This window comes from Numenius arquata, chromosome 13, assembly GCF_964106895.1.
Source record: "Numenius arquata chromosome 13, bNumArq3.hap1.1, whole genome shotgun sequence".
Taxonomy (NCBI): domain Eukaryota; kingdom Metazoa; phylum Chordata; class Aves; order Charadriiformes; family Scolopacidae; genus Numenius; species Numenius arquata.
The window spans coordinates 19,743,878-19,769,619 of NC_133588.1; the positions used below are offsets into that span (position 1 = coordinate 19,743,878).

Below are 25,742 nucleotides of genomic sequence, written 5' to 3' on the forward strand. Positions count from 1 at the left end.
CGCTGCCTTCCCGGCCCCGCACCGGCGAGAGGGGGCGGAAAATGCCGTGGCTCCGCGGCCTGAGTGCTCATCCCGCCCGCCCGCGGCGAGGCCCACCTGAGGCAGGGACTGAGAGAGGCGGCCCCGCACCGCCCCGGGCCCCGCAGACGGAGGCGCCCCCGAGGGCCCGGCGGGCCGCGGCAGGGGCGGGCAGGGGCGGCTGCAGCCCGGCTCGGCCGCGGGGGAAGGGGGGCGAGGGGGCCGCCCCAGCCTCACCTGAACTTCTGGAAGCGATCCTTGTCGGCCTCGAAGAGCTGCCGCAGGACCAGCTTGGGGGCGTTCGCCTTGTGCCACTCCACCAGCTTCTTGAAATGGGGGTCGCCGGAGAGCGCCATGTTAGCGGGCGGGCAGCGCTGAGGCGGACGCGGGCTGAGGTGCGGAAGCGAGCACGGCGAGCCGAGCTACCGCCGCCGCCTCCGCCTTTATACCGGAGAGCTCGGCCTCCCGCCGCCGGCCCCGCCCCGGCCCCCCTCCCCTCGGCGGGATTCCCTCGCCGCCGTGCCAGCGGCGGGGGGGGTCCACCGCTCCGCCCGCCCGCCGGCCCCGCTGAGGGGGGAGGCCCGCTGCGGCGGGGCGGGCAGGGCTGGTCGCTCCCGCGGAGGGGTGGCCGCCGCTGGGGGCTGCGCAGCGCGGCCCGGGTGAGCGGTTCCCCTCACAGGAGGCGGCGGGGCCCGGCCTCGCTGACCGCCCTGCTCACCCGCGGGCGCGGCATCAGGGAGCTGACCTGGTTAAAACCAGTGTCGCTTCCCCGGGGCCATCTTTAACCCGTGTCGGCCGCGGGGCCCGGCCCTGCCCGGCGGAGGCCGGGGCAGCGCGGTGAGGGGAGCTCCGCTGCGCCGTGGGGCCGGCAGCAGGCCTGAGGGAAGGGATGTGGCGCTGAACACACACACACCCCCCCCTCGCCCGGCATTAATGGCACCCCGAAACCTGTGCTGGACCACCCAAAGGGCTGCCCACCTGTCATCTACCCGCTACCGGAGGCGTTCCCCACACGACACGAGAGTCCCGGCTTCCCCCGGCCATTGCGTAAGGAGCTTATGGGCCTGAGCCGGGGCCAGAGGGATGGCAGGCCGGGGCAGGCCGGCCAGCAGCTGTGCCCTTCTTCGGGCCAAAAAAAGGCTGTTCTGGGCATAAAAGCAGAATGTTGTTTCAACAGGGGCGTGTACAGGAATATGTCAAATTCCAGAGATTGCACTCTGCGGCCTAGGTGAATAAATCCCAGTGAGGTCGTATGTTAAGCACCTAAGCCCCTTTATGGATCCGGGCCTAAATCAGAGTCACGGAGCGTGAACTTGGCTCAGATCACTAAAATCACAGCCCGAGTCTTAAGGAGCAGAATCAGCATTTTTTTCCTTGCTGCTGAACAAAAAACATTCTTAATTGATCCTTAATTATATTAACAAATGTACCTCTGGTAGAGTGGTAATAAACTGTCTAGAAGTCCTTCCTTACCTCACAGTGGCTTGTTTCTAAGGTTTGCTCTTTCAGACTCAACTGTTTAATAGACCAAAGCCTTTTTCTTCAGCAAAATAAATCTTAATCACTTTGCACGTTTTCTTTGGTTTTTTTACATTTTTGGAGGCCATTCTCATCCCTGCTGATCATCCATCAGTGTGTGTGGTTCCCTGCGTACCTTTGTGGAAGGAAGGAAAATGAAACAACAACAACTGGACTATGGACTTGATCCCACAAAGAAGCACACAAGTGCCCAGTAAGTCTTTCAGAAGCCACTTAGGTCACCGTACACGCTGCCATGTTAAACTTTACATGTTTTCCTTCCTTTCCAAGGCCTTCAGGATAAGCCCCTCATAATCCTAGACTCTTGTTCATAGTCACGCAGTAACCCAGAATGTAAAGTTCTTTGGCCTAATAAATATCTCCTATTAGTCACAGGGAGACAACAAATATCCTTTTTAAAATGTTAGCCTTCCTGATAGCATTTGATAGTCAGCCATGAAACGCTCCTGACTCACCCATCTGATTTTTCTCAAATCAGGGCAAATGGGATTTCAATAAAGTGGTCTCACTACATCCCTACCAAATCCAACGATCCCTTACATACTTTTTTCCCGAACCTCTCTCCTGCTGTCAGCAGTAGTTGTTCTCAGAGCACCTTCCCCTCTTTCTACTGACCAGCCTCAAGCCCAAGGTCTGCCTTATATACAAATTTACACTCACTTCTCTTGCAGGTCCTCCCTGCTATCCTGTTGTTTTCTTAAATGGTGATCATGTCTCCATTTGGCTTCTGCTTTTCTGCTTTTATTGATTCAAAACTGACAATTCCCCTGTCTTGCCTTTCACTGTAAAGCCTGGGCAGTATCTCAGGTGTTATTCTCTTCACATTCAAGATTTCACTGCCTCTCATACTTGACAATTCTTTTCTTAAATCCTCATTCCTTACTCTAGTTCTCTTTTTTTACCTCACTTTTCCACTTCCTTTCCAAACTGCCAAACCAAAGTATAGCTCTGTAGCTTCTTCCTGCTCCGATCACGTAGCAATCATCAGTCTTGGAACTGTTCTTTTCCTTTTCATGTGAAATTTGAATCCCACGCCCTTATGCAGCACGACTGCCCAGCTGTACCTCAGTCCAAGTTTCAACACAACTCTCCTCAATCTTGTTTCCTCTTCTCTGTCTTTTTTTATCACGGTCCTTGCATTACTTGAATTGTTTCCAAATCCTCCAGATCTTAAACCTTGAAGACCTTCAAGTTTACCCAAGCCAAATCCAAAGTCAGCAGGATGTTACTGGCTTCACATCCCAAATCTACAAGCATTCTTCTCATACTTCATTGTATCTGTGCAAGAATGTATAGGTAATCAAGAATGTAATCAATAATGTATTAATTCTAGTTCACAGTACAGACAAACTGTGGCTGTAACATCACTGTCTTGCTACCAGTTCTGCTTTCTGAAACACTTATTTCATTACCCATAACTAATGACCTTGCTGCTCGTATAATGTAAATTCCATTTACTTTCTTTGTAATACTTTGTTCTAAGATTTTGAGATATTCTCTCTCATTTCACTAACATTAAAGTTTATAAATTATCTGCCATTCATATTTTCTCTTCTTCGACCACCTCCTTTCCTACTTCCTCTCTTCTTTCCCTGGGATCTGGGATATACACGCCCCAGAGAGTTCTAGAGTTCAGACTACTCCTTCAGCAGACTATGCAAATTTGACGACATATGAGAAAGATATCCAGGCCAAGGTCCTAATTCTAATCTTTAAAGAGCACAGGATGATGTTTGTAGCTGTTCCAGGAGTTGCCTGTCTCTCTGTAAGCTGTGCAACAGCTGACCACGACCAGGACAGTAAGACCTTGTCTACACTGAAAAGACCAATTGATTTAATTGTGGAGGAGGATTTGGCCCAGGGAGGTGCAGCAGTAGAGACAGTTGGTTCTCGGACAGCTGATACTGTTACACCAATGTCCCTCAAGAGTCATTTTAAGGCAGCTCTAATGTAGATGGAAGCGATAACGTAGAGTCAAGGCAAAGCCTTAACCTATTGGAAGACAGATAGTGTGAACATAGTGATGCTTCAAAATAACCGGCTGAAACACATCCCCATTCCAAACAGGCCAAAGGCCATCGCAACGAGGGATGGGACCCTTTGGGGCCGAGAAAGGGCATTTTAATAAAGGATATTCTGTAATTGATGGAGATCAATTTTGTGACCTATAGGGTACAATGGTGGATTTACCATTTTATAAATGCCAGCCTCTATTAACAACAGCTGCACAATGACCTACTTATGAAAAAGACAAGTGAAAATTCCATTTTGGAAGACAGCTGCATAGAAATTAATATTTCCAAATGAATGTGTGGAGCCTAAATACTACTGCCTCAGGCACTTATGGCAGAAAGGTTAAGTGGCACGTTTAATAGATAATCTCTATGATTAATTTATCAGAAAGAACCAAGTGGCTAATTTCTCCTAATTGAAATTTTCTGGCATGATAAAAATTTTTCATCTATAATTCCACTTCCATTTAAATCCATTGCACTAAGTTATTTTATTACATGAAAGCAAACAAAACCACAGTCTTGAATCCCGCTTTCGTTTTCCACTAATTAAACACAATACTTGAGTGGCTGCAGAGAAGGTAGTAGAATGGATTCTTCTGAGGACTGGTAATAAGAAAGGTAATAAGAAATAGGCCCAGACTTTCAAATCCAGCCCCAGGTGTCAAATACAAAGAAGCCAGATCTGCAGGTGCTTCACAGCCACCAGCCTTTGGGTTTAGCAGCGGGAGAGACCCGATGGCAGGCTCACTCCAGTGAGTTGGGTGGAACAGGGCTCACTCAGATCAGCAAAGGAACTTGTACTTTTTCTGAGGTTGGAGCGGCACGTAGCAATCTGAGGTCAGGACTGGCTGTGACAATGTACTAATTCTGAAATATTTGAACTAATCATCTATAACTACTTCAAAGTGCCCTAAATTTTTACGAAAGGGATGCTTGCAAGGAGAAGTAATATTTTTTACTCAGACTGTGATAGATATAAACTCTTCAGACCTGGCACACAGAGAGCAAACCATGCTAAGGATAGACCGGAAGAAATTGCTGTGAATTTAACTTTGCTGGGTAAATCAGTGAAATGATTTGAGGGAAAAAAAGGGTGCCTCAAATCTGCAACAGCGGAGAAAACTTACAAGGGGAGAAGGAATACAGGGCTTATCCGTTACAGAGAACAGCAGTTACCCGTTTCCTTTGGGCCATGAGTAGTATATGCATGGAAAATGTCAATGTATTGTAAAACAAATGTCTCCATTATATCCGTGGTTTTTCTGCCCTGTCATTTTTATTCCTGGGCTTGTCTTTTCAGAATACTTTTCAAGTCTTTCTTGATGGACGGCAATCTTCAGGACAGCAATTACACGTGGCGATTACTTTGTTTAAGGCTCCCACTGCTAATTCTTTCTATGTTTTATTGTTTGCCTTTTGGAATTAATTTCTGTATGTAGTAATTGTTTGGTTGTAGTAATTGTATGGTTCATATATTCCTCATAAGGACTTTTGGTTCATAAGATAAAACAAAAATTTGGAATGTGCATGTTTAGGAAACATGGGTATTGATGGATCTTGTGCAGAGGTATCAAATCTTGAATCCACTGTACAGATGCTTGGCACCCTTGGACCTTGCTGCCGAGCAATTTTGGCAGTGCTGAAAAAAGGAATGGCTATGTGGTTCTCTGAGGGTTTCCTAATGAATCGCTGGAACTAGAACTCCACAATCCTGATTCCAGGTCTTGCGCCATATCTCTTATACTAAAAAGTATTGCCATCGATTAGATTAACGATATGCAAACACTTCTTGGCTAGAAAGTAGAACTGTACTTTTAATATGCTTTTTGTCTGTCACAGCTTTTAAAACTCAGGCAGAGCAATTTTGCAGATTCTACGCCCTTCTCTTTCGCCCTTGGAGAGGTGGGGAGGATTCTTAAATATTCCTGCCTGGTTTTCACAGACTTTGCCCTGGGTGTGGAAGAGGGTCTGAACAAGCTGGGCCAGAGCTGGGAGCCAAAGGCGCCCTTGTCCAGTCCAGCCAGTTCCCCGGCAATGCAGCAGTACTGGGCAAGAGCCCTGCCAGGGAAACGCAGCCTCTCGGAAGCAGAAAAGAGTCATAATCTACAGCAAGTCTGCGTGGGGTCCATTGTCGGAGGGTTTGGAGCAGCTCTGCGGCTCCGCTGAGCAGTTACCGACAGATGGCAATACTGCACCGAGTATCCCGCCTGCCCTCCCAGGGACTGACCCTCTCCTTACCGGGGAACTGCAAAATGGGCACGATCTTCTCTTAAACCCCTCTCACAACGATGTCACGCCAATGTAATCGATCTAAAAAAAAATTATGAACATCACAGGGGCAGTGCTTTTGAAGCACTGGGAGTGGTGGCCCATCTCCCATTGAAGGTAATGGGAAATTCCATAGTTTCACTGGGGGTTCTGTTAATAATCAACATTTTGGAAAGATGTCACCCTTAAAATACTAGAGATTTGACCAAAGGACCAAATTATTTTCTTTATACATGTAAAACTCAAGTTTCAAAAGTTTGAAATTACATTTTTTTTAATAAGGCATCTTTCTCATTTTAGGAAATAATTATGTGGGCGAAACCCCCTGTAACACAGGCATCCTAGGAACACAGATTGTACTATGGTGCGCAAAAAATTTCCAATTATATCAGAAGCATGGTCCATAATAGAGATATTTTCTATAAGTTTCTATTATTACAGATAGTTTTTTATCTATGAAAAACCAGAGTATAAATGAGCATTAAGCGACCATATTTTAATTACTTGGCATTCTAAAATGAGTAACGGCAACAAGAGTTTAAAACACAGGTAGGAAATGGGCTAATTTTCTCAGACAAAAAAATCGTCAAGCCAGAGCAGAGATGCATTACAATAGACCTAACAGTGGCTTCCTAATTCACACAGTATTTACCCTAGTTAGAGCAGGCAACTTCCTGAAAAATAAGAATAAAAAAATTATATATTTAAGTGATGCAAACCTTTCCCTTCCTGCGGAACAGCCAACAGTGTCTCCTTGAATATGGAGCTGCTTGAGATCCTTCAGAATACTGCCTGGCTTCTTCAACATCATATGTGGGCTCCCAAGTACCCAACGCAAAGCTTCAGGCTGCATTACTGTCCTGCTTTGGGCCTGACTGAAGTTCTTCAGTCTCTCCCCAAATTGTTCCTGCTGCTTTCGGGCTCACCTGGTGGAAGATCTGTGGAGATCAGTGCTGCATCAGCAGTTAACGTCTCTGTAAATACCTGATGGGAAGAGAACCCCAAGCTCATCCTTTCCGAAGAACGTGACATTTCCATGCTTCAGTTATCAGCCCACAAAATGACTGTAATGCTAACACTTACATGAATGGTAACTAGTTAATTAACATTTCTTAAAGTCCTGAAACCTCAGATTAATAGTGCTCTGGAGTATAAAGGCATAATATTATTTCATTGAGCATTTGTCATTTAAAAAGCTCTATGCCTAAAGCTTTAATCAAACTCTGTAAGATGAGAGCAATTTCCTTTTTGTCACATTTGGGTCTCTTGTCCCCGCTAAGATGCATGTGTAGTTAAACTATGTATTTCTTTTGAGAGGAGCACAGGTACTGCTGATCACGGAAACCAAACCCAACAGCAGAATCCTACGCTTCAGAGAGGTGTATAGTTCTTTTAAAAATTATTTTTAGAAGATCTGTTTCCTGAATTTACACACCGTGACACTGTATCACTTCCATTAGTCCAGAAAAAATATCTCCTTTTCAGTTAACTATTGTTTTGCGAAAGCTGCCAAGTCACAGTGTCTCTAAAATGTCTTGGGTCTAACAAAGACCGCTATTTTTTGTTACGTGAAACAATTACTGACTACCAGATTTAAATCTGTTCTGGTAGCGTAGGAATACATTCATCTTGGGTACAATTCCTCTATACGCCATGGATCTTAATGAGGCAGGAAATTAATTTGTAATTTACCATTATGTTATATCAAATACTACAGAAAGCAAGGGTATTCTTCTGAATAACGAGCAAAGAACTATGAATTTTCTGTCCTGTCTACCGCTACGGAAATCAGAGCTTTTAATGGTGGTCAAGAACACTCACTTGAATAGTACAGAGTCACTTCAGATATTTATGTGTGACTTGAGGCTAAAATGTCATGGTCGATTGGCAATTGTGCCATAAGCATTAATACAGGAACACTGAAAATGCTGAGACACCAGTGACTTCAGTGGCAATGAAATTAGGCCCCGTGCAATAGTTGTTTTCAAACTGCAGATGACACTATGGAGCATCAGGCTGCTCACCCGGGCTCCGGTGTAGTGCCCACACAGAAATCTTTCTCTTTTCCGGAAGACCTGTGGCAAAAAAAGATAATACACAGGAGAAGGCTGCTGTTGAAGCCTTAGTGCACAGCATCCAGAACACTACAGCACGAGCAGCAGCACAGGCTGAGGGCATGGGGGGACTGCCCCCTTCAAAAGCAGCCCAGGTTTCTGCGTGGTCCAAAAGACTCCATCGTGACGGCCCGCAATCATCCAGGTTCCAGTGGCCACACAGAAGCAGCTCTGAGCACACCTAGTCTTTTCCCCTGTTCTGGGAAGCCAACTGTATGCAGAAAGCTTTTTCTGCTTTTTGCATGTGTAATCAATACTGACAGGTAAATTCCTTCTGAAGTATTTTTACACATTACATATAAACTTCACCTGGTCTGTAGACACAGAATGGAAAATTCTGTGAATTTTGAGAATTCTCATGTTGAGAAGCTCAACATGAGCCGGCAGTGCGCACTGGCAGCCCAGAAAGCCAACCGGATCCTGGGCTGCATCAAGAGAAGCGTGGCCAGCAGGTCACGGGAGGTGATTCTACCCCCCTCTACTCTGCGCTCATGAGACCCCACCTGGAATACGGTGTCCAGCTTTGGAGTCCTCAACACAGGAAGGACATGGACCTGTTGGAACGGGTCCAGCGGAGGGCCACAAAGATGATCAGAGGGATGGAGCACCTCCCCTATGAAGACAGACTGAGAGAGCTGGGGTTGTTCAGCCTGGAGAAGAGAAGGCTCCGGGGAAACCTCATAGCAGCCTTCCAATATCTGAAGGGAGCCTACAGGAGAGCCGGAGAGGGATTCTTTGTCAGGAAGTGTAGTGACAGGACAAGGGGTAATGGTTTTAAATTGGAAGAGGGGAGATTTAGACTAGATATTAGGAGTAAATTCTTTACTGTAAGGGTAGTGAAGCACTGGAACAGGTTGCCCAGGGAAGTTGTGGCTGCCCCATCCCTGAAAGTGTTCAAGGCCAGGCTGGATGGGGCTCTGAGCAACCTGCTCTAGTGGAGGTGTCCCTGCCCATGGCAGAGGGGTTGGAACTTGATGATCTTTAAGGTCCCTTCCAACTCTAACCATTCTATGATTCTAAATTATTAACTGCAGGTCCTGGGCCTTCAGTGAGATCTATGAGTAAATGGATCTCACTGCAAGATCAGCACCATGGTTTTAAAAATCATTAAGTGGAAACACGACCAAAGCAAACAGGCTTTAAATGTCTTTTGGTACTGCTACTATAGTTATGGCTGGAAATCCCCAAATTACATGTATACCATTGTACAGCTGGAGAAATGAGAGTTACAAAGATTTCTGTTTATATATTTTCAGAAAAATGATTACACACTCTTAGAAACATAGGGTATAAAACCACTATGGATTGAACTTCATTCTAATTATGTGCTGGGCTGGTTTGCCAATTCTACAGGAACAAAAACCATGACAGAGAGTGTCCCAAGTATCACGAGCTTGATTTTCTCAGGAAACCACCATTCCTAGAATTGTGAGGCAAAAGCAAAACACGAAGCTGCATGAAACATGCAATCAGGAGGCCAAAATTAGAAACTCTGAAGATTGTCAGTATGTTATTTAATCCATATGAGGAGAAAACACGACTCCTATCAGGGACAAATGTGTCTAACCCCCAAATCCTGCTTTTCTGAAACCATCACTGGGGTCACCCCATGTACACAGACAAGAGGCTGCTGGTTGGTACAGGGGTCAAGTTCACATGTTTGCGGGCAATTATTCCAGAAAATAGCAAATCCAGAAAATACCTCAACAGCTCTACAGATTATTTGTTCTCTGGATTGGGGGACAGATGTGCATGTTGTACATTTTAACTTAAAAGCACAATAACATAAGTTTTTCACTGCTTTTGTGATTATTATGTGATACAGCCTCTATGGCAGGACAGAATTGTCTCCAAATTTGTACAGAAGAGCAAATTTTTACATCTGCATCGTGCCCCCAACTCAGAATGCTACTTATAAGCCCCAATGCTACTGAAGTTTATTTACCATCTTCTCCTACTTGTAGCCTTTGGTATGGTGAAAAACAAAGAGAAATATGACAAATCAACTCTGTGTATTTTTATCATATCAATCTTTGTAAAAACAGGCAATTAATTTATTTCTCACAACATCTGTGGTAACAATTAAAGATAAGACAAGTAACGTGCCTCCGCCATGCATTTCTTGGCATGTTTTAAGGTTGTCCGTGAGCTGGATAAAACTGATGACAGCGAGCATTGGTGAAATATCAAAAATGATGGGCTTTTCATTCTATATTACCTTCATTTCATATTGAGGCAGCATGTATTTAGCTTACTTAGAGGAAGCTAAGCATAAGCTACTTTATTGTGAGAATTTCACAACAGGTTCCCTTACTAATTAGTTCCCTTACTCATTAGGCATTTTTATTTCCTATATGACTATGCATTTCAATCTCTTTTCTTCTCCTTTTTCTTTTATGCTAACCCGAACATCTGTCAGCTACATCAGATAATATTTCATGTCTGAAATATTCTCCCATTAAAAAGGAAAAAGTATACTCTGCATCCTATTATTTATTGCCTTCTCATCTTCCCACTCTTGGAATTACAAACATCCTTGAGATGGGCATACAGTGTGTTGACACTCAATACTGCTATCAAAGCTTAACTTTGAAAGATCTGTATCACATCAGTTCCTCACTCTAACTCTCGGAATTCCAAAAGAAAGCTAGCATATGCAAAATCCAACAACAGAAAACAACTGATGTATGGAATTTGCACAGCCTACAGATTGTTTTACTATTCCCTTCTCTTTTAGTAACTGTTGGCTTGATGCTGTGTGCCGAAAAGGATCTGAAGTATATATATTTGGGTTATAGTATCTTGATACATCAGTGTGAAATTAAAAAAAGAAATGCACCTGTAGGTACTGTTTATCTGCTGCTTTGAATTATTTACCAGCGCACACACAAAGCTGAAATTCTTTCTTCCCTCACACCCTGGTTGTCAGTCGCTACCACAGGGCTGGTGTCTCCTAGTCCCTCGCGCTGACAGATACGACAGCTCACACAGGAGTTTCATCCTGCGTATCTGCAGCTCTTGGGGTGACTGACGTTCTGGTTCCTGCCCCACACAGCAGTGAGAACTGGGATCTGATAGTCTGATACAGACCTGGGAGCTTTTTATACTTCCTTTTACACTACTGCAATTGATTAGATGTCATGCAAAAGAGCTGGGAACCACAACTATCAATTTCAACAAAGCTACACACAATTTATATTAATGACAGATGTATCGGGACCTTTGGAGCCAGATGCATGTTCTGCTTGAAGCAAAGAGGACGTAGAAATGGAGCCAGGGGATGCAGAGAGCACCTTTAACTAGCCCACACAGACATAAAGGGCATCTCTCTGCCTTAGATGGCATATTTGGAAGATGGTGAAAGATCTGAAATTATTGTGAGATGCCAGAGAAATAACTTCTGGTAACCCTTAAACTTCAAGCAAATGAATACTCAACCGAGTGAGAATACTCAACCGAATACTCAATACAGGCTGTGAAAAAGGCAACAGTAGAGTGAACCATAAACACCGCGAGACCTGCTCCTGCATCCCTGGATGCTCCTGCATCGCTGGTGTGTGTTCAGGGTATTCGCATCTACTAACACGGCCAGTTGTGTGCCATTTTGGCCCAGGAAGTTTAAAAAGCAAGCAAACAAACAAAAAATCACCAAGCACTGAATAATCAACTTCAGCTTGGTGATGAGCAGAGTGAACTCCTCAAAGCTGGTGTCAGATTTATCAAGGAGAACCAGGCCCAGATGGTGGACCATGATGCGAGCGAACCAAATACACTCTTGGCTGCAGTTCCAGAGAAAGTACAAGAGCACCAGAAGCCGACTAAACAAATCAAGAACCTGAAACCGGCCGATGAGGTCGGCTATGCTGGCTTTCCTCTCAGAGCCAGAGGAAAATGGTATTTGGCTGGACGAGCACTGCTGGCTGCACTGGCCCCTTGGAAAACAGATGGGATTGGGGTGCCAAGTTTTAGTAGATAAGTCCCACTATCCTCTGTCAACATCCTGCATATCTTCTCAAGCACAGGACAGACAGGTGGCCAACGCTCCATCCTGGCCAAAGACTAGCTCATGGGCATCTCACATTTCATGATGTCACCAGGAGACCCGGGGTGGTTTGGACAGGACACCTAAAAGAGGCTCTGTATTGAGAGCAAGAGCTGTTTATGAAGGAAGCTTTGTCAGTCTCCTATTTTGTTGCTCCTGAGAAACACCTTCCTGTAAGTGGATTACTTAAATCCCAATCTCAGTTGGACCCTTTGAGTGTTTCTGCAATTAATGAAGAAACTCTAGAAAAAAGACTAGTTTATTCATGTGTCATCAGCTCACAGCTTTATCTGTGACACTTTTCTGTATGTTATCAAGTAATTTAGCAAAGTTTCAGCCATGAGTTACTGGTGTACGTGTTTCTCTGCTATCCTTCTGGTCAGCCCACTTTCATAATGCCATGTTCTCCATTACAAAATTACTCCTTATTTGGCAGTTTTCCACAACACAAAATACTCTGTATAGGCGAAAGGTAATAACAGTACCACTAAGGCAGTTGAAATTACGTTGCCTTTGTTACAGTGGCCTAACAGAAACTTAGGCAATGCAGTAGCATCGGTGCCCTGCTCACTCCCCCTGCGACGATCCTGTGTTGCAGGAGCTATCACATGGAAATTCTTTAAAACCACCATTTAGGCTTCTTTCTAGACCACTTCAAAGATTTATATATATTTATAAACATATATAATTTCTTGTGTATTTATATAAACATAAGTTAAAATAAATAATCTAAAATTCACCATTCGTATGGTAACACGTTTACCACGACAACTATTAAAATAAGAATGATATGTCCAATATAAGACACTTACTTAAAAAGCCAAATTCTGTTATCTGAAACATACATAACACCTTCTTGCAATCAGTTGTACAAGGTCAAACAAACAAAACATAATTTGGCAGGTAGCCTCTAATTTCAAACACTTAGTAGAAGCCAGTGGGGCCCAAACCACGACAGACACCTGTTTATAAATATTCTAGAATTAATTCTAACTTTGTTTCACTTCTTCTTAAATAGTGTTTAGACTCCATTATACTAGAAGCCCTAAATACCCTATTAATAAGTGGGATCAATTACATAGAATTACAGCCGACTCTTAGTCACAACCTTACTTAAATGCCATATTCATTTCTAAGGAATAAAAAACCACCAAACAACCAAACCCAGCCTAGTTCTCATTCACACATTTACAGCGTATCTGGTTTATAACAATCTTCTAGGATCTAGTATTACAAGATGTCAACAGTTCTGTCTGTCTCACAAATATTCTCTCAGCACCTTCACATTTGCTGCATACTTTGACCAGTTCTAAGCCAACTGCTAATGGCTAACTAATGATGAATTCATAACCATTTGCTACTCATCAGAATAAACTTCTTAAATATAAAAACTTTTCCAGGATTTAGATGGCCCTGCAAACTATTTTACCCCAGCTGGCTGAGAAGTGCATTTTTGTGGTTTTGCAAGCTGATTCCTTTTTGTGAAAGTTTTCAAGAAAACAAGCAAAATGAGATCCCAGACATCTGAATCACCAGACATTAAAAAAAAAATTGTACGTATGTTTAAGCAGTTGACTTCCTGAAGCAAAAACATGAAATGCCACTGACCATTTAGTGCAGGCAATGGGGAGTACTCCACTCCTGTGCCCATCTAGCTGGTCCCAACAGGCAAAGAATTTATTTCAGAGTCGCGTCCCATTTTAGCAGAACTGGAAGACAGTTTTTAAGCAGAATGGCAATTTAAAAACAAACACATCTTCTCCTTCATCTCGGAATGGGGAACACTGACCTTAAAAATATCTGAAATTCTTCCACTGCCTGTAAACAAAAATGGACTGCAGGCCGTCACGATCATATGTCACTCTTACAAAACATTCTTACTTGTTGGCTACGTTTTGGAAAGGTTATTTGCTGTCAATCAAGTGACGAGTTCTGCTTATAATAATGGTGATGACATCAGACCTGTAGAAGAGAAGATTAGTATGGGGAGTCTAAATATATAAACTAGAAGGTCATGGGACACATCCAACGTCAACTGAAGTTAATGGCCTCCATTCACTTTGATCAAAACTGGACTGATCTATGTAGGATGAAGAGATTTATATACATATTTATTTTCCCTGTAGCCAGTATCATTGCCTTGCAGCCTGAGATTTTTTTAAGGTGACCTGGATCTTTGATTTGTCTGACAAGAAAAGGTGATTGTCCCTGTTTTTATTTTTAGGTAGCCATATATAGTCAGTCATGTTCACTCTTTCCAAAGTGGGACTTGCCCTGTGGAGGTAATGGGCAGGAATTTTTCCAACCAGCAGGCTGGGGGCTCCAGCCACGCATTTCTTTTGCCGTTTGGGAGAGTTTACAAAGAACTGGGCAAGAGGCCAATTCCCATTTTAAGCCTCAGGTTGGACACAATGGTCGGTCAATGGACTGAGGGGTATAAAGCAGAGGTCAGCAGCTTTCCTGTCAGGCAGCAAATAACTAAATTTCACTTGTCTGAAATAGGATTTGAGTTGTCTGGGGCTGTAGGACAAAAGGACTGTTCTCACCCTGACAGCTGGAATGGGTGATTTGTGAAATGTATTTTTAGAAGTCTCATTTGCCTACGTGTATGCCTGCATTGTCAAACATTCAGACAGCAAGAGCGAGTCAGGCTATGAGCCACGAGGCCTGTGACATACTGTACAGACTGTATAACACATCCAGATCTAAACCTGCCTTTTCATCACCCCTCACCCCCCAACTGCAAATATACCGCCCAAATACTAATGCACCACTACTGCTGCTCTTCCTGTGCTTAAACATACTATCACTACAGTGTTCACAGTCCTTAGTAACCACAAACGGAAAATCACTGCGGATACAATAGGACATTAGTGATCAAGTCTGTTTTCCAAAATCACCCCGGTTTTCCCCACATTTCCTTTTCCTCAACATAACTCTGTCTGATTAACAGAAACAACAACCTCCTGTAAATCAGCTTTTTCCTTTAACAAGACAACCCACTCTTGAGGGATTTTATTAGTAACATTCATCCTCCTAATCTTATCCCACACCTTGCTGATACGCACATCCTCATTAACGTTTGCACATGGCTATTGTGCCAATGCTGCTTTTTTTTTCCCGAGCTAATGATTTCTTCCTCCCGCAGCCCCAGACATCAAGTTGCACTCATAATACATTTCAAAGCTGGTTTCCTCCCTCTCTAAACAACATTGTTACAGTTTTTGTTTAAACAGTGCACCGGTTTCCTTCCCTTCCCATTCAATCCAGGTCTCGGAAAGCACTTTTCACATACACGTAACGGTGATAGGAAAACCATAAATATAACCGAATACATCTGATCTATGCTGATTTACGTATGACTTTACTAAATAGTTAATCATGCTACCGTCTTTCAAAATACTTAGAATTCACAAAATAAAAAAAATAGAATATTCCATACAAATATAGCATTGTAAGCATTTGGGAAAATAATTTTAATGTTCAGTGTCACAATGAATATCTACTCCACATACTTTCTAGTCCTTAAGAGCATCCTCTTTATTCTGCCTTGGTTATTATGCACTTCTGCTGAATTGAATATTTTCATACTCTGTTCGTATTAAGAAGTGTGAACTTCCTATTTATTTCTCAGTCTGTCTTGAATTCCTGCCATCTGGTTAAGCCATATTGGCTTTAGGGCTAGGATTATTACCAGTCTTCTGCGCCCTTGCGCTCTTAATCTATAAACTTAAGCTGTAATAAATTTCAAATGAAATGCTGATCTTTAGAGACAGTTATGTGTTAAAAGCTGTTATACGGCACTGTAAAAAAATGATAACATGTAAATAAATCCAGCAAATCAAAATAAAAAATACGCTTATTGTGTGTGACTCCACTGTTAGTGTTGACAGAACTGAATTCTGCACAGATACACTGAATACAATTAAATCACCAGGATAAGAAAATAGGGAGCAGATTTGGCCACCTCCTGACAGTGTGAAAGAACACGTTGGTGCATGGTATTGAACTCTAAGTCTAGGTCTGTAAAAAAAATTTCTACCTGTCAATACAGTACGCTTTAGTCAGCGTGGCTTAGGCAGCGTGGGGATCTGGTGGTAAAACTGCGTGGTGGTAAAACACATTACGCTGTCAGAAAAAGTTCTGGTGGACGGCCATCAGTTGAGTGCAGCAGAATCTGCCAGCTTGTCATCAGGGCAGGAGGTTGTTGTGATCCTGTGAGCACTGTTTGGGTGGGAAATAGCAATAGCTCAGCAGGGGTTCTTTTTGGATCCTTGGTATTTGCCTGGGAGGAAGGAAAATCCATCCCAGTATTTTCTTTCCTCTTTCTCTTCCTCTTCAGCTCCTTCCAACTTCCTTTACGCTCAGTTTTTCCACTTCCTTCCAATCAAAAACTCGTTGAAACTCCGTCAGAGTCTTTTTTATTTTTTAAAAAAATCAATGTTTCATCCCTGGAGGCATTCAAGGCCAGGTTGGATGGGGCTTGGAGCAACCTGTTCTAGTGGGAGGTGTCCCTGCCCAGGGCAGGGGGGTTGGAACTTGATGATCTTTCAGGTCCCTTCCAACTCTAACCATTCTATGATTCTATGAGTCATCTACCATTTAGTTAAAAGCAGGGGAAAAAAAAAAAGAAAGAAAGAAAGAAGGTACCTTCTCCAGGCCTTTATTGCACTCTTCCAGTACAAAGGATACTCTGACACCCTTCTCTCTCTTGAAGGAGCCAACAACATGACAGCCTTCTGTTCCCTTGTGTGCTTTCCAGGTATTTCCCAGGTACTTCTTAATTTGAGGACTAAATTTACTAGGAGGAGACACGCTTACTAGACATGCAAGAACCAGGAAAGTTGGGAGGGAAGGCGCTGATGAGGAGCCCAGTCTGCCAGCAACCATCTGTTACGGAGAAGGAAACAAAGCCGCAGATTGCTCCTAGGCAGCTCCCCACAGACACTACTTGAGGACTATTTCTAGCTTGTGGCCAGAAGGTGTCCAATAAATTGACAATTTCACTTCTTCCCACAGAGTTTTCTGATTAGCAGCACTGAAACTAGTGGAAATTACTGTTATTTTCACTTTATTAGTATCATATCCAAGTGTGTGGGTTTGGGTTCTTTTGGGGGGAGGAATTAGAGCCAGATGATCAGATGTTTAGCCTTGTAGACAAATTTTTTTTGCTTACATATATTCCAACGATTTTTAACTACTCTCCTCCTATTACACATTACCTTATTTTCTAAGCTCTACCAAACCTTTCTGTATGTTATTAAAGACTTGTTCCATTTAAAATGTAACATTCTAAATATGTCCTGGAAATAAAAAATAATCACTTTCTACTAAGAAAGACAGGATTAACAGAAGACTATTTCTATGGAAATAGGATTTGAAAATACATGGTATTGCACAGCAAACTTTTCTGTATAAAACCAGCATTAAGCCTGAGAAATAAAAACGAACCAGTCTAAACTCACACAGCAAAGCCATCATAGACAGGGCCTGGTCCTGAACAATTCCTAAAGCTGGTAGCACCACGGCAATTATGTCCAAGGGATCGATTTGAGGGAATTTTGGTGCATTTTACCTAATTCCCAAGTAAATCCATTGAACAGCAGCGTTGAATTCTGCAGTTAGCGATTTTGGATGGGAGAGGAACTTTGCAGGTGCCACTGGCCATCTCCATCAGTGAGGAAGAACACTGCACCTGACCGCAAAGCAACAGAAAGAGGAAAATCATTATTTTATATCAATATTTGTATAAAATATTCATTGATTAATTGTTGTCCCCTTCTCTTCTGCCGGGTTGTCCCTCACACTCCTTCCCCTGCACCGCGGGGCCCATCCCTGTCACCCCTCACTGAGGCAGGCCTGCTGCCCCCTCCTCACGTCCCCTCAGGCCCCAGTGCCCCCCGGTACCCCCTCCCCCGACCCTCCGGTCCTCCCCCGTCCAAGAGGAACCCCAGCGCCCCCTCACCTCACCTCCGGGTGCCCCCCCGCCCCACGGGACCCCCAGTGCCGCCGCTGCCCTCCCCCGTCCCCTCACCCCCCGGTCCCCTCCCGCCCCAGGGGACCCCCGGTACCCCCTCTCCTCACCCTCCCGTCCCCCCCGCTCCAGGGGAGCCTCGGTGCCCCCTCCTCTCACCCTCCGGTCCCCCCCCGCCCCAGGGGACCCCCGGTGCCGCTGCTGCCCCCTTCCTCCCCTCACGCTCCGGTCCCCCCCGTCCCAGGGAGCCTCCGGTGCCCCCCTCCCCTCACCCCCCGTTCCTCTCGCCTCAGGGCACCCCCGGTGCCGCCGCTGTCCCCCCCCCCCCCCGCTCTCCTCACGCTCCGCCGGGGCCGCCCGCCCTCTCCCGCCTTCCCCTTCCCGCTGTCACTCGCCGCTCCGCCCGCCCCCCGCCCCGGCCCGGCCCCTCCCCGGCGCCCGGCGGAGGAGCCGCCGTTTCCGGAGTACACAGAGCGGGGCTGGCCGCGCTGTCGCGGGCAGGTGAGTGAGCTCCGGCCGCCCGCCTGGCCTTCCCCCGGGGGTGGCGGTGGAGGCGGAGGGGGGGAACCGGCAGCAGCAAACCCCGCAGCCCGGCCGGCGGGGCGAGGCTGGCACGGACGGCGTTACCGCCGCTCCTCCCTCCCCGGGGCGCTGAGGCAGAGGGCGGTTCAGCGTCCCCGGGCCGCGCCGGGGGTTGGAGCCGTGAGGAGCCGCCGGCAGCGCCTGTGAGGAGAAGGAGGAGGAGGAGGAGGCCGACCCAGGGGGGTTGTTGTCGCCGCGCTCCCTCAGCGGGGGCCCTGTGGTAGTAGCGGGGGCCCCCGCCTCTTCCCGCCGACCCGACCCCGTGTGAGGGCAGCCCGGCGGGGGCTGACTGCGCCTGCGGGAATTCCTGCGCACCTTCCTGCTAAATACTGACCCGCCGCCGTCGCCTCAGCGCCCGGCCGGGCCCGGGGCAGCGACGCGCCGCCCTGAGGCGAGGCCCCGGAGGGGGCCTCGCCTCAGGGCGGCGCGTCGCTGCCCCGGGCCCGGCCGGGCGCTGAGGCGGCCTTGAGAGGGGTTTAACACCGGTCTCCCCGGGGAACACTGCCTCACCCTGGGTTTCCTTCGCCGTTCCGGGCCCCAAGGCCTGCAGGCAGGGGTACCTCCATTCATCTCGAGGGGCCGTGCTTTTTGTTTTTTTTCACCTGATGCTGACTGAAAAAGTGCCTATTGTGATTGTGTCTGGCCGGGTGTTTGGTGCGGTGGTGTCCACAGCGGAGGGTAACTCTCATTTGGGGCTGTAGCTTGAAACTTTTATGAATACACCTTCGCTTCTCCTTGCTGGAGGGGTTTTATGGTGTGAATGGAGAGGAAATGGTGCAGGTACGTATTCGTCAGGTGGACGTTGGCTTAGAGATTTGGAGAAAGTCAAAAGACCGGGTTTGTTTCCTTTGTCTGAGATGATAAACCTAGTTACAGGTAGAAATCTGCCATTATTTCTTGTTTTTATAGAGGAACAGAGTGTCTTGCAGGGCAGCGTACGTCAGTGGCGTGTAGCCGCAATAAGCGGCTTGGTTTTTCCAGAGTCGGTCAGGCTGTGGCTCTGGAGGCACCGGCAGAAGGTTGAAGTTTGGTTCCCAAAATGGCTCTGTGTCTTGTAACCGCCAGTGTGGCTGTTGGATAACCTCAAATCCAGGGCTGGGGAGAAGGTCGCTGTGGATTTTAAGGCCGCTGTTGCTCGATGTGCCTGTTTCCTCAGCCTGGCGCCCTCTTGCAGAGGGGTGGTGGTGCTCTTGAGGAACTGTTGTTGTCTGTGGGTAACGGGCGGCTGTGGCTCCAGCGGTACGCTCCCAGTCCCTCACCTGTCTGAGGTATGCGGTGTCTGCTGTGTAGCTCCCAGCCACATGAAGGTTTTGGTATGCAGCTCACGGGATTAGGAGTGTCGGCTGATCTTGGTATGTGCACAGGTGCTATTTGTGTATCGTGGGTATCGACACGATTTTGCACTTGGCTGGAGTCTTCTACTAGGCGGTGTTTGTTCTACTATGCAACGTCTCTACAGAAAATAAGATGGACTCTTCTTCCGTAAAGAATTGCTATTTTTCTAAGTTCAGGACTTCCACAAGGTTTTATTTCCTTCCTTTATTTTCTGTCCTGTACTTTCCCTTCTAGAAGGAAGGACTTTTAAGTATTTAATCTATGGTTGTGAAGAAGGTGTGTTTCAGGCCAAGCATTGTGGTGCTTCATGGAACCTTCAGGGTGCGAGGAACCAGGCTGGAAGCAGCACGGAGCCACTGCTTCCTATGTGCCTTGTGCTGCTGCTTCCGAGGTCAGCATAAAGTGTAAATCCTTCTGTTGGTGTCTTTCATTCTGAATCAGGAGTTACTGTAGTTAGGAAACTAGAAATATCATGTACAGGGAATATTTTTCTAGTCGAAGTCTCTTCTGAAACTCTCAAGATCGATTAACAGGTAAATAATCCTTCATACAAAGTAATATGAAATACGTGCTATGGATGTTTCAAAGAGAAGTCTAGCTTTCTTCCACTTCCTTAGGTATCCACTTGTACTTGATCAGTTGAATCTTTTTCCACTTGAATCTTATTTTGCTGTGGGGTTTTTTTCCATCTGTCTCCAACCTAAGAGCTTTTTATCCCCACTTCTTCCCACTACTTTCCACTTCTCAACACCTCTTCTTCCCCAGCGTACTAATGGCGGCCAGTTTTTCTTTGCAGCAAAACAACTGTATTTTTGCTGTCCAATAAGGTATAAGAAAGCTTCCCTTCATATTCTGAATTGACGAGTTTTAAGTCCTGCTGCTTGCCTCTTGTTACTCAAAACAGGATTGTGTCAAGAGAAATTGTGCTCTGCTTTTGTTTATATAGTAGTACTGTAATAGGAAGAGACTTGTTCTTGGTACAATGACTGCTGGTACACCAGAAATCCTGCTAATGATAGTGATTAATGGGTGCTGCTCAAAATAGGTATTACTGCTGATATGACTAATTGTGCCATATGAAAAGAGCTCCTTTATTCCCAGTAATCTCAAGGTGTTTCTACAGTTTTAGAGAAATGCCTGATCTGTGCAGGCAGATAAATGCACGGTGAAATGCGGAATTTGCAGTGAAGTGTGGCAATTCTTTAAGAGCTTGCTGCTGCGCTGCAAAACCACTTGGGGCTGAAAATGAAGAATATCTTCTTGTGGTTACTGTAGGTAGATAGAATATTATTACTGGAATTGGATGTTAGCCAGAGCAACACCCTACACGTTGCAAACAATGCCAGGGTATTGTTAGTAGCTATAGAAGGGGTTTTATATCACACATGAAAGATGACATTTCCAGCAACATGGGTAACCTCATTACAAAACATCGTGCTGGGGCTGGCTCAGAGGGCAACTGGCTCAGCTGGGCTTGACAGAATCTATGGTATAATCACACCGGTCCTCCTAGAGCTCGGTGATATGTCTGGATTAGTGTTTCTTAACCTTCATTGGCCTTTGGGTAACAACAATTTATTAGTAACATGCCACGGGCAATCTTGTGCTCTCCAGGCAATATCGTATTCCTGGTTCTGTTTAGATTTTGTATGTGTTGTGGCTGAAAGCAATGCTGGAGGCTTATATGGGGGCTGCAGATCTAAACCATAGAAGTGCTGCTTCTTGGTATCTGTGAAATCTGAAGTTCTGCCTGGTAGGATGAAAAAATATTTTGAAAGTTAAGTAGAATTTGTTAAAGACGGGTTCCAAACTCGCTGAGAAGAAGCTAGTAGCCGTTGTATTTTGTTGTGCCTCTGGCTTTGTGTGCATTTCTTCTGCTGTTTGTCTACCTCAAGATAATTTTATGGCAGGAGGGGTTTAGACATTCATCTCTGCTGCCCCCAGAGAAACTAGTAAGGTGTGTGTTCTGGGGGGGAGGAGTTTCACAAATACTGCTTTGCAGATTAGTTGCTGATTTGATCTGATATGATCCCAGTTCTAGTGTTCTGTGAATAAACCATTGTGGTCCAGTCCTTGAATTTCGCCAAAACAGTAATTAAAAAAAAGAAAAAAAAAAAAAGATTATTTTCTTTCTATGAAACTTCAAAAAGATGACATTGGTGTTAATGAGGTGTGTTTCACTTTGAAGTCCTCTAATGCAACAAGACAAATTATTTTGAGAACTGTAGTCTTGAAACATCAATCTTGTCTTAACTCTGCTGTAGTTAATGAAGAATAGCATGTTGATAAGATAAATTTTGGGGGGATTGATCTGTGTGGTTCATTAAGGTCATAAACTTTGCATGAGGCAAACTGACTGCCGGGGACCTGGGTTGGAGCAGGAGTTGGACTTTCTCTCAGAGTACAAGAGAAAGTGGGGTGGGAAATGGCAGAATAGAGGGTCTAAAAGTGCTGGTTAAGCTTTGAGGAATGAAAGAAAAGGGCTGAGCAGGGGAATGGGAAGTTCTCCAGGTGTGGCTGGGGAATCCTGAGCTGTTGGTGGGTGAAGATAGGTGGGGGTGTATCCGAGGGGGAGTCACCGAGGCTCCGTCAGGCTTTCAGGCATGTTCCAGAGCCTTCAGAGCAAGTCAGGCATTTTTCCAGCTGTGGGACTGCATACCATCGGTGGTACGTGGGCTTCAGTCTAATGATAACATACGGCAGCTTATCAGGGCAAGCACCTGTGACAACTTTTTATTAAAACAATTCAGGTTTGAAGTGGGATATTCTAGGGCTTTGCTTTGAAGAATTATTTTCATGAAGGAAATAAATACTCTCCCTTCTAAGGAGAGCCCTCATAGGAGAACATGGTAGCACTAGCACTAGTAGGTAGAATTTTTTGCTGTATTAGGTAAAAAGCAAAACAGCGAAACAAAAACTTTAGAAAGTTTTTGCTGTAAAGTAGCTGTCTGTGTGTTTTAAAAGAAATTTTTACCTTGTATGTTCTTACTGTCAGGGTCACATCAGAGAAAATAATTCCTTAGGAAACATCTTTATGATACCTCCCTAAATTGTGACCAATTCCTGCTTTTGTTTTTAGTAAAATTTTCTTCTTGCAATGACTGGTGCATATTTTCTGTTTTAGGCAAGCTAGATTTTCATTGTTTTGCAACGTAGCTCTATTCCTCCTTTGTGGTCCTTTGTTTCTTGCTTTTCTACCAGTTTTCTGCTTTTTCAAGTGGTTAGGGGTTTTTGGTCAATGTGCCTGTGTTTTATCTAGTCATGTTTTAGTGGGCTACTTGTCAGATGCTAATGTTTTCTGGTAAGCGTCTCTGTACGAGAGCATTGCAAAAGATGGATTATTTGGAAAATTTCGAGAGGAAGATCCCCCCCACCACCTTCTCAGCTGCCCCTTCTCAGGCTTGGGTATTCTATTTTTGTTCTTTCCTGACACTACATGTGTGTTGGTTAGAAAGTTAGAAGGGGACATGTCAACTGGTTGTTTAATAACAGTGTTTTTACGTGTGATTCTTGTTTAGTTGTGCACTCAAAGGGGATGTTGAAATGGTACTGCCGAATTACAGAAAATGCCTCACAGGCTCTGGGCAGTGTACTCTGCAATCTGGGAATGGAACACAACTCCTTACCTTAAACAGTTTCTGAACACAAGGGAAAGTTGTTTTTTTTTTAACCTTAATAGAAATAATAATGTTTAACTTGGATTCTTTAATGCTTTATTCTAACGTGCTGTATTTTGGGAGCTTTAAAACGGTATATAGAATGTGTTGTAGAGTGGAGGGCAGGAGAAGAGTAGGAGGAGAGGACTGTGATGGACCTTTTCTCCGCTTGCTTCTCCACGGGCATCCCTAGTGAGATTCATTGGTGTGAGAGTTATCTAGCAATGAAATATATCTTTAATCTTGTCAGTAGCTGAGTGTTTTTAGTTTCCCAAGTAGGTTACCTCACTGCAATAACTTGGTATGTTTGTGAGTTTCTGGATGGTATTGGGAATTCCTCTGGATTTACTGGGGTAAAATTAGATCCTTTGAAGCATGTCCACGTGGTCTGTCTGATACCAGGATACTCAGAGCAATGTTCCTAGGTATTATTTTTTTGTTTATGAAAGTTGAACTTCCTGCTCTTCTGTACAGATTACAGAACTTGGCTGATTGTGCCTTAGAAGAACAGTTTGAGTCCAAGCACAAGAGCTTCCCTGGAGAAAGATAAAGCACCTGAATGTCTACAGCTCACATTCCAGAAAAATCTGGAGATGTTTTAAGTGTCGCTTCCTAAGAGTCTAAGTACAAGGTAATATTTTAAAAAGTTCCTTAAAAATACTTGAAGCTGGCAGTCTCATTCTGAAGAAGCTAGATGTTCTTTATGTGGCCCAGCATATAACAGAAATGCTGAAAACAGCGGTGCAGGCTGTAGTGACCGGAAAGAAGAGACACGGAAACACTCTTCTTGTTGCTGAGTTTTCTTTGTGTCTGCATCCTCACAGATGGAGTAAAGACTGAGTATCACAGGGGAAAGATCACTTTGGGTAAATGTAATTCTATGCTGATGAAAACTGTGTGGGGTGCTGGAAGGAAACGCCAATTATTAAAAAAAAAAAACTGGAAAAAAACCCATGTATACTGTTACTGGAAATATGCTTGGGTCTGTATTAAAATGTTGGAAGAGTCCTTACTCAAAGAGCTTCCAGTCTTTCTGTCTTGTGTTGCTTTCGGGAAGTGAATGAAGAGATTTTTTTCTCAAGCAATCCTATTAGATCTCATAATAAACTTCTTTGTCTAAACATTGCCATAATTTCCAGGGCAACACATTGTGATGTCAAATTCAGCACTTTGACCTCGTTTTGGATCCAAAGAGGAATGAGTATCCTAAAGCTGTAGACAAGTTATTACAAAATAACTTTGGTAATTAGCAAACTTCATATAAAATTTGGCCATGAATTTAACACGGGTTTGTTCACAAGTTCTTCTTAGCAAAGGTATTCTACAGGTCCAAGTTACCAACCTTAATTTAAACATTGTCTTTAATAAAATATTTGGTCTTAAGTCTGAAATAGTCACTTGGGTGGTGGGACAGCATATGCTCTAGTTTGGGAGACTTTGGTCAAGTGCACTTAGTGCTCTATCCAGCTGGAAAAGCGGTACATCTGACCTGTGCTATTTTGAAATTAATCTGTTGCTTGGTTTTGTGGTTAGAAAAGATCCTGGTCTGGTTTAGTGAAATCTATTGCTCTGCAGATGTTGCTGGACATGAAATCTGTTGAAAACCACTAATGATACATTTTTTGTTTTTATATAGGAATGTTACATTTTTGTGGTGATGGACTGGTATGATAGAGTAAATCTGCAGTTGACACACAAGATTTAGGGAAATGTTTTTTGAGAAAAGTGCATTTTCTTCCTTTGAAGACACAGCAGGAAAAGAGGTTGTGTGTGGTTTTTTTTTTTTTTTCTTTTTTCCATTTTAGTTTCTGGAACAGTTGGGTTTTAGGAGGTTTGATTAGGATTGTCTGATACAGTCAGACAAATGAATAACAGACTGTGATTTGCCTCTTAATTATGTTTCCACTGAACATGTGTTAAAATGTTCTAGCTCTTCTCTCACCTTGCCTTCTCTTTCCATATCACGGTGGCCATGGGGGCTGTAGAAGTCCAGTTCAGACCATAGATGCTGTCAGAAGCATAGAAGCATCAGAAGGGGTGATTTTATCACTGTATCTCTAACACTATTCAAGTTGTTGCTGGTCAGATGTCAGAGACTTACTACTCCAAAGCCTTTACTGATGTCTTTGATGCTTCAATCAGATGTGTTCTTGGACTGAATACCGGGGGTGTGAATTGCTGTGGCTTATAGGTACCAGA

The 25,742-nt window shown here is 44.6% G+C and overlaps 1 protein-coding gene across 4 annotated transcripts in view; it reads right to left on the minus strand.

The window, feature by feature from the left end:
- Positions 1-18,371, minus strand: part of GPI (glucose-6-phosphate isomerase) — a 39,593-nt gene extending 21,222 nt beyond the window's left edge. The window contains exons 1-2 of one of the 4 annotated variants that reach the window (XM_074157983.1): positions 18,312-18,371; positions 17,462-17,691 (exon numbers count right to left, since the gene is read on the minus strand). Coding sequence is in view for 1 of the 4 variants with exons in the window: in XM_074157979.1 (XP_074014080.1) it covers positions 256-374 (119 nt within the window). In the remaining 3 variants the exon portion in view is untranslated. Of the gene's footprint in view, positions 1-255; positions 458-17,461; positions 17,692-18,242 lie in introns of those variants that run through there. The other 3 variants (XM_074157982.1, XM_074157981.1, XM_074157979.1) reach the window with 3 other exon arrangements.
- Positions 18,372-25,742: the final 7,371 nt, after the last annotated feature.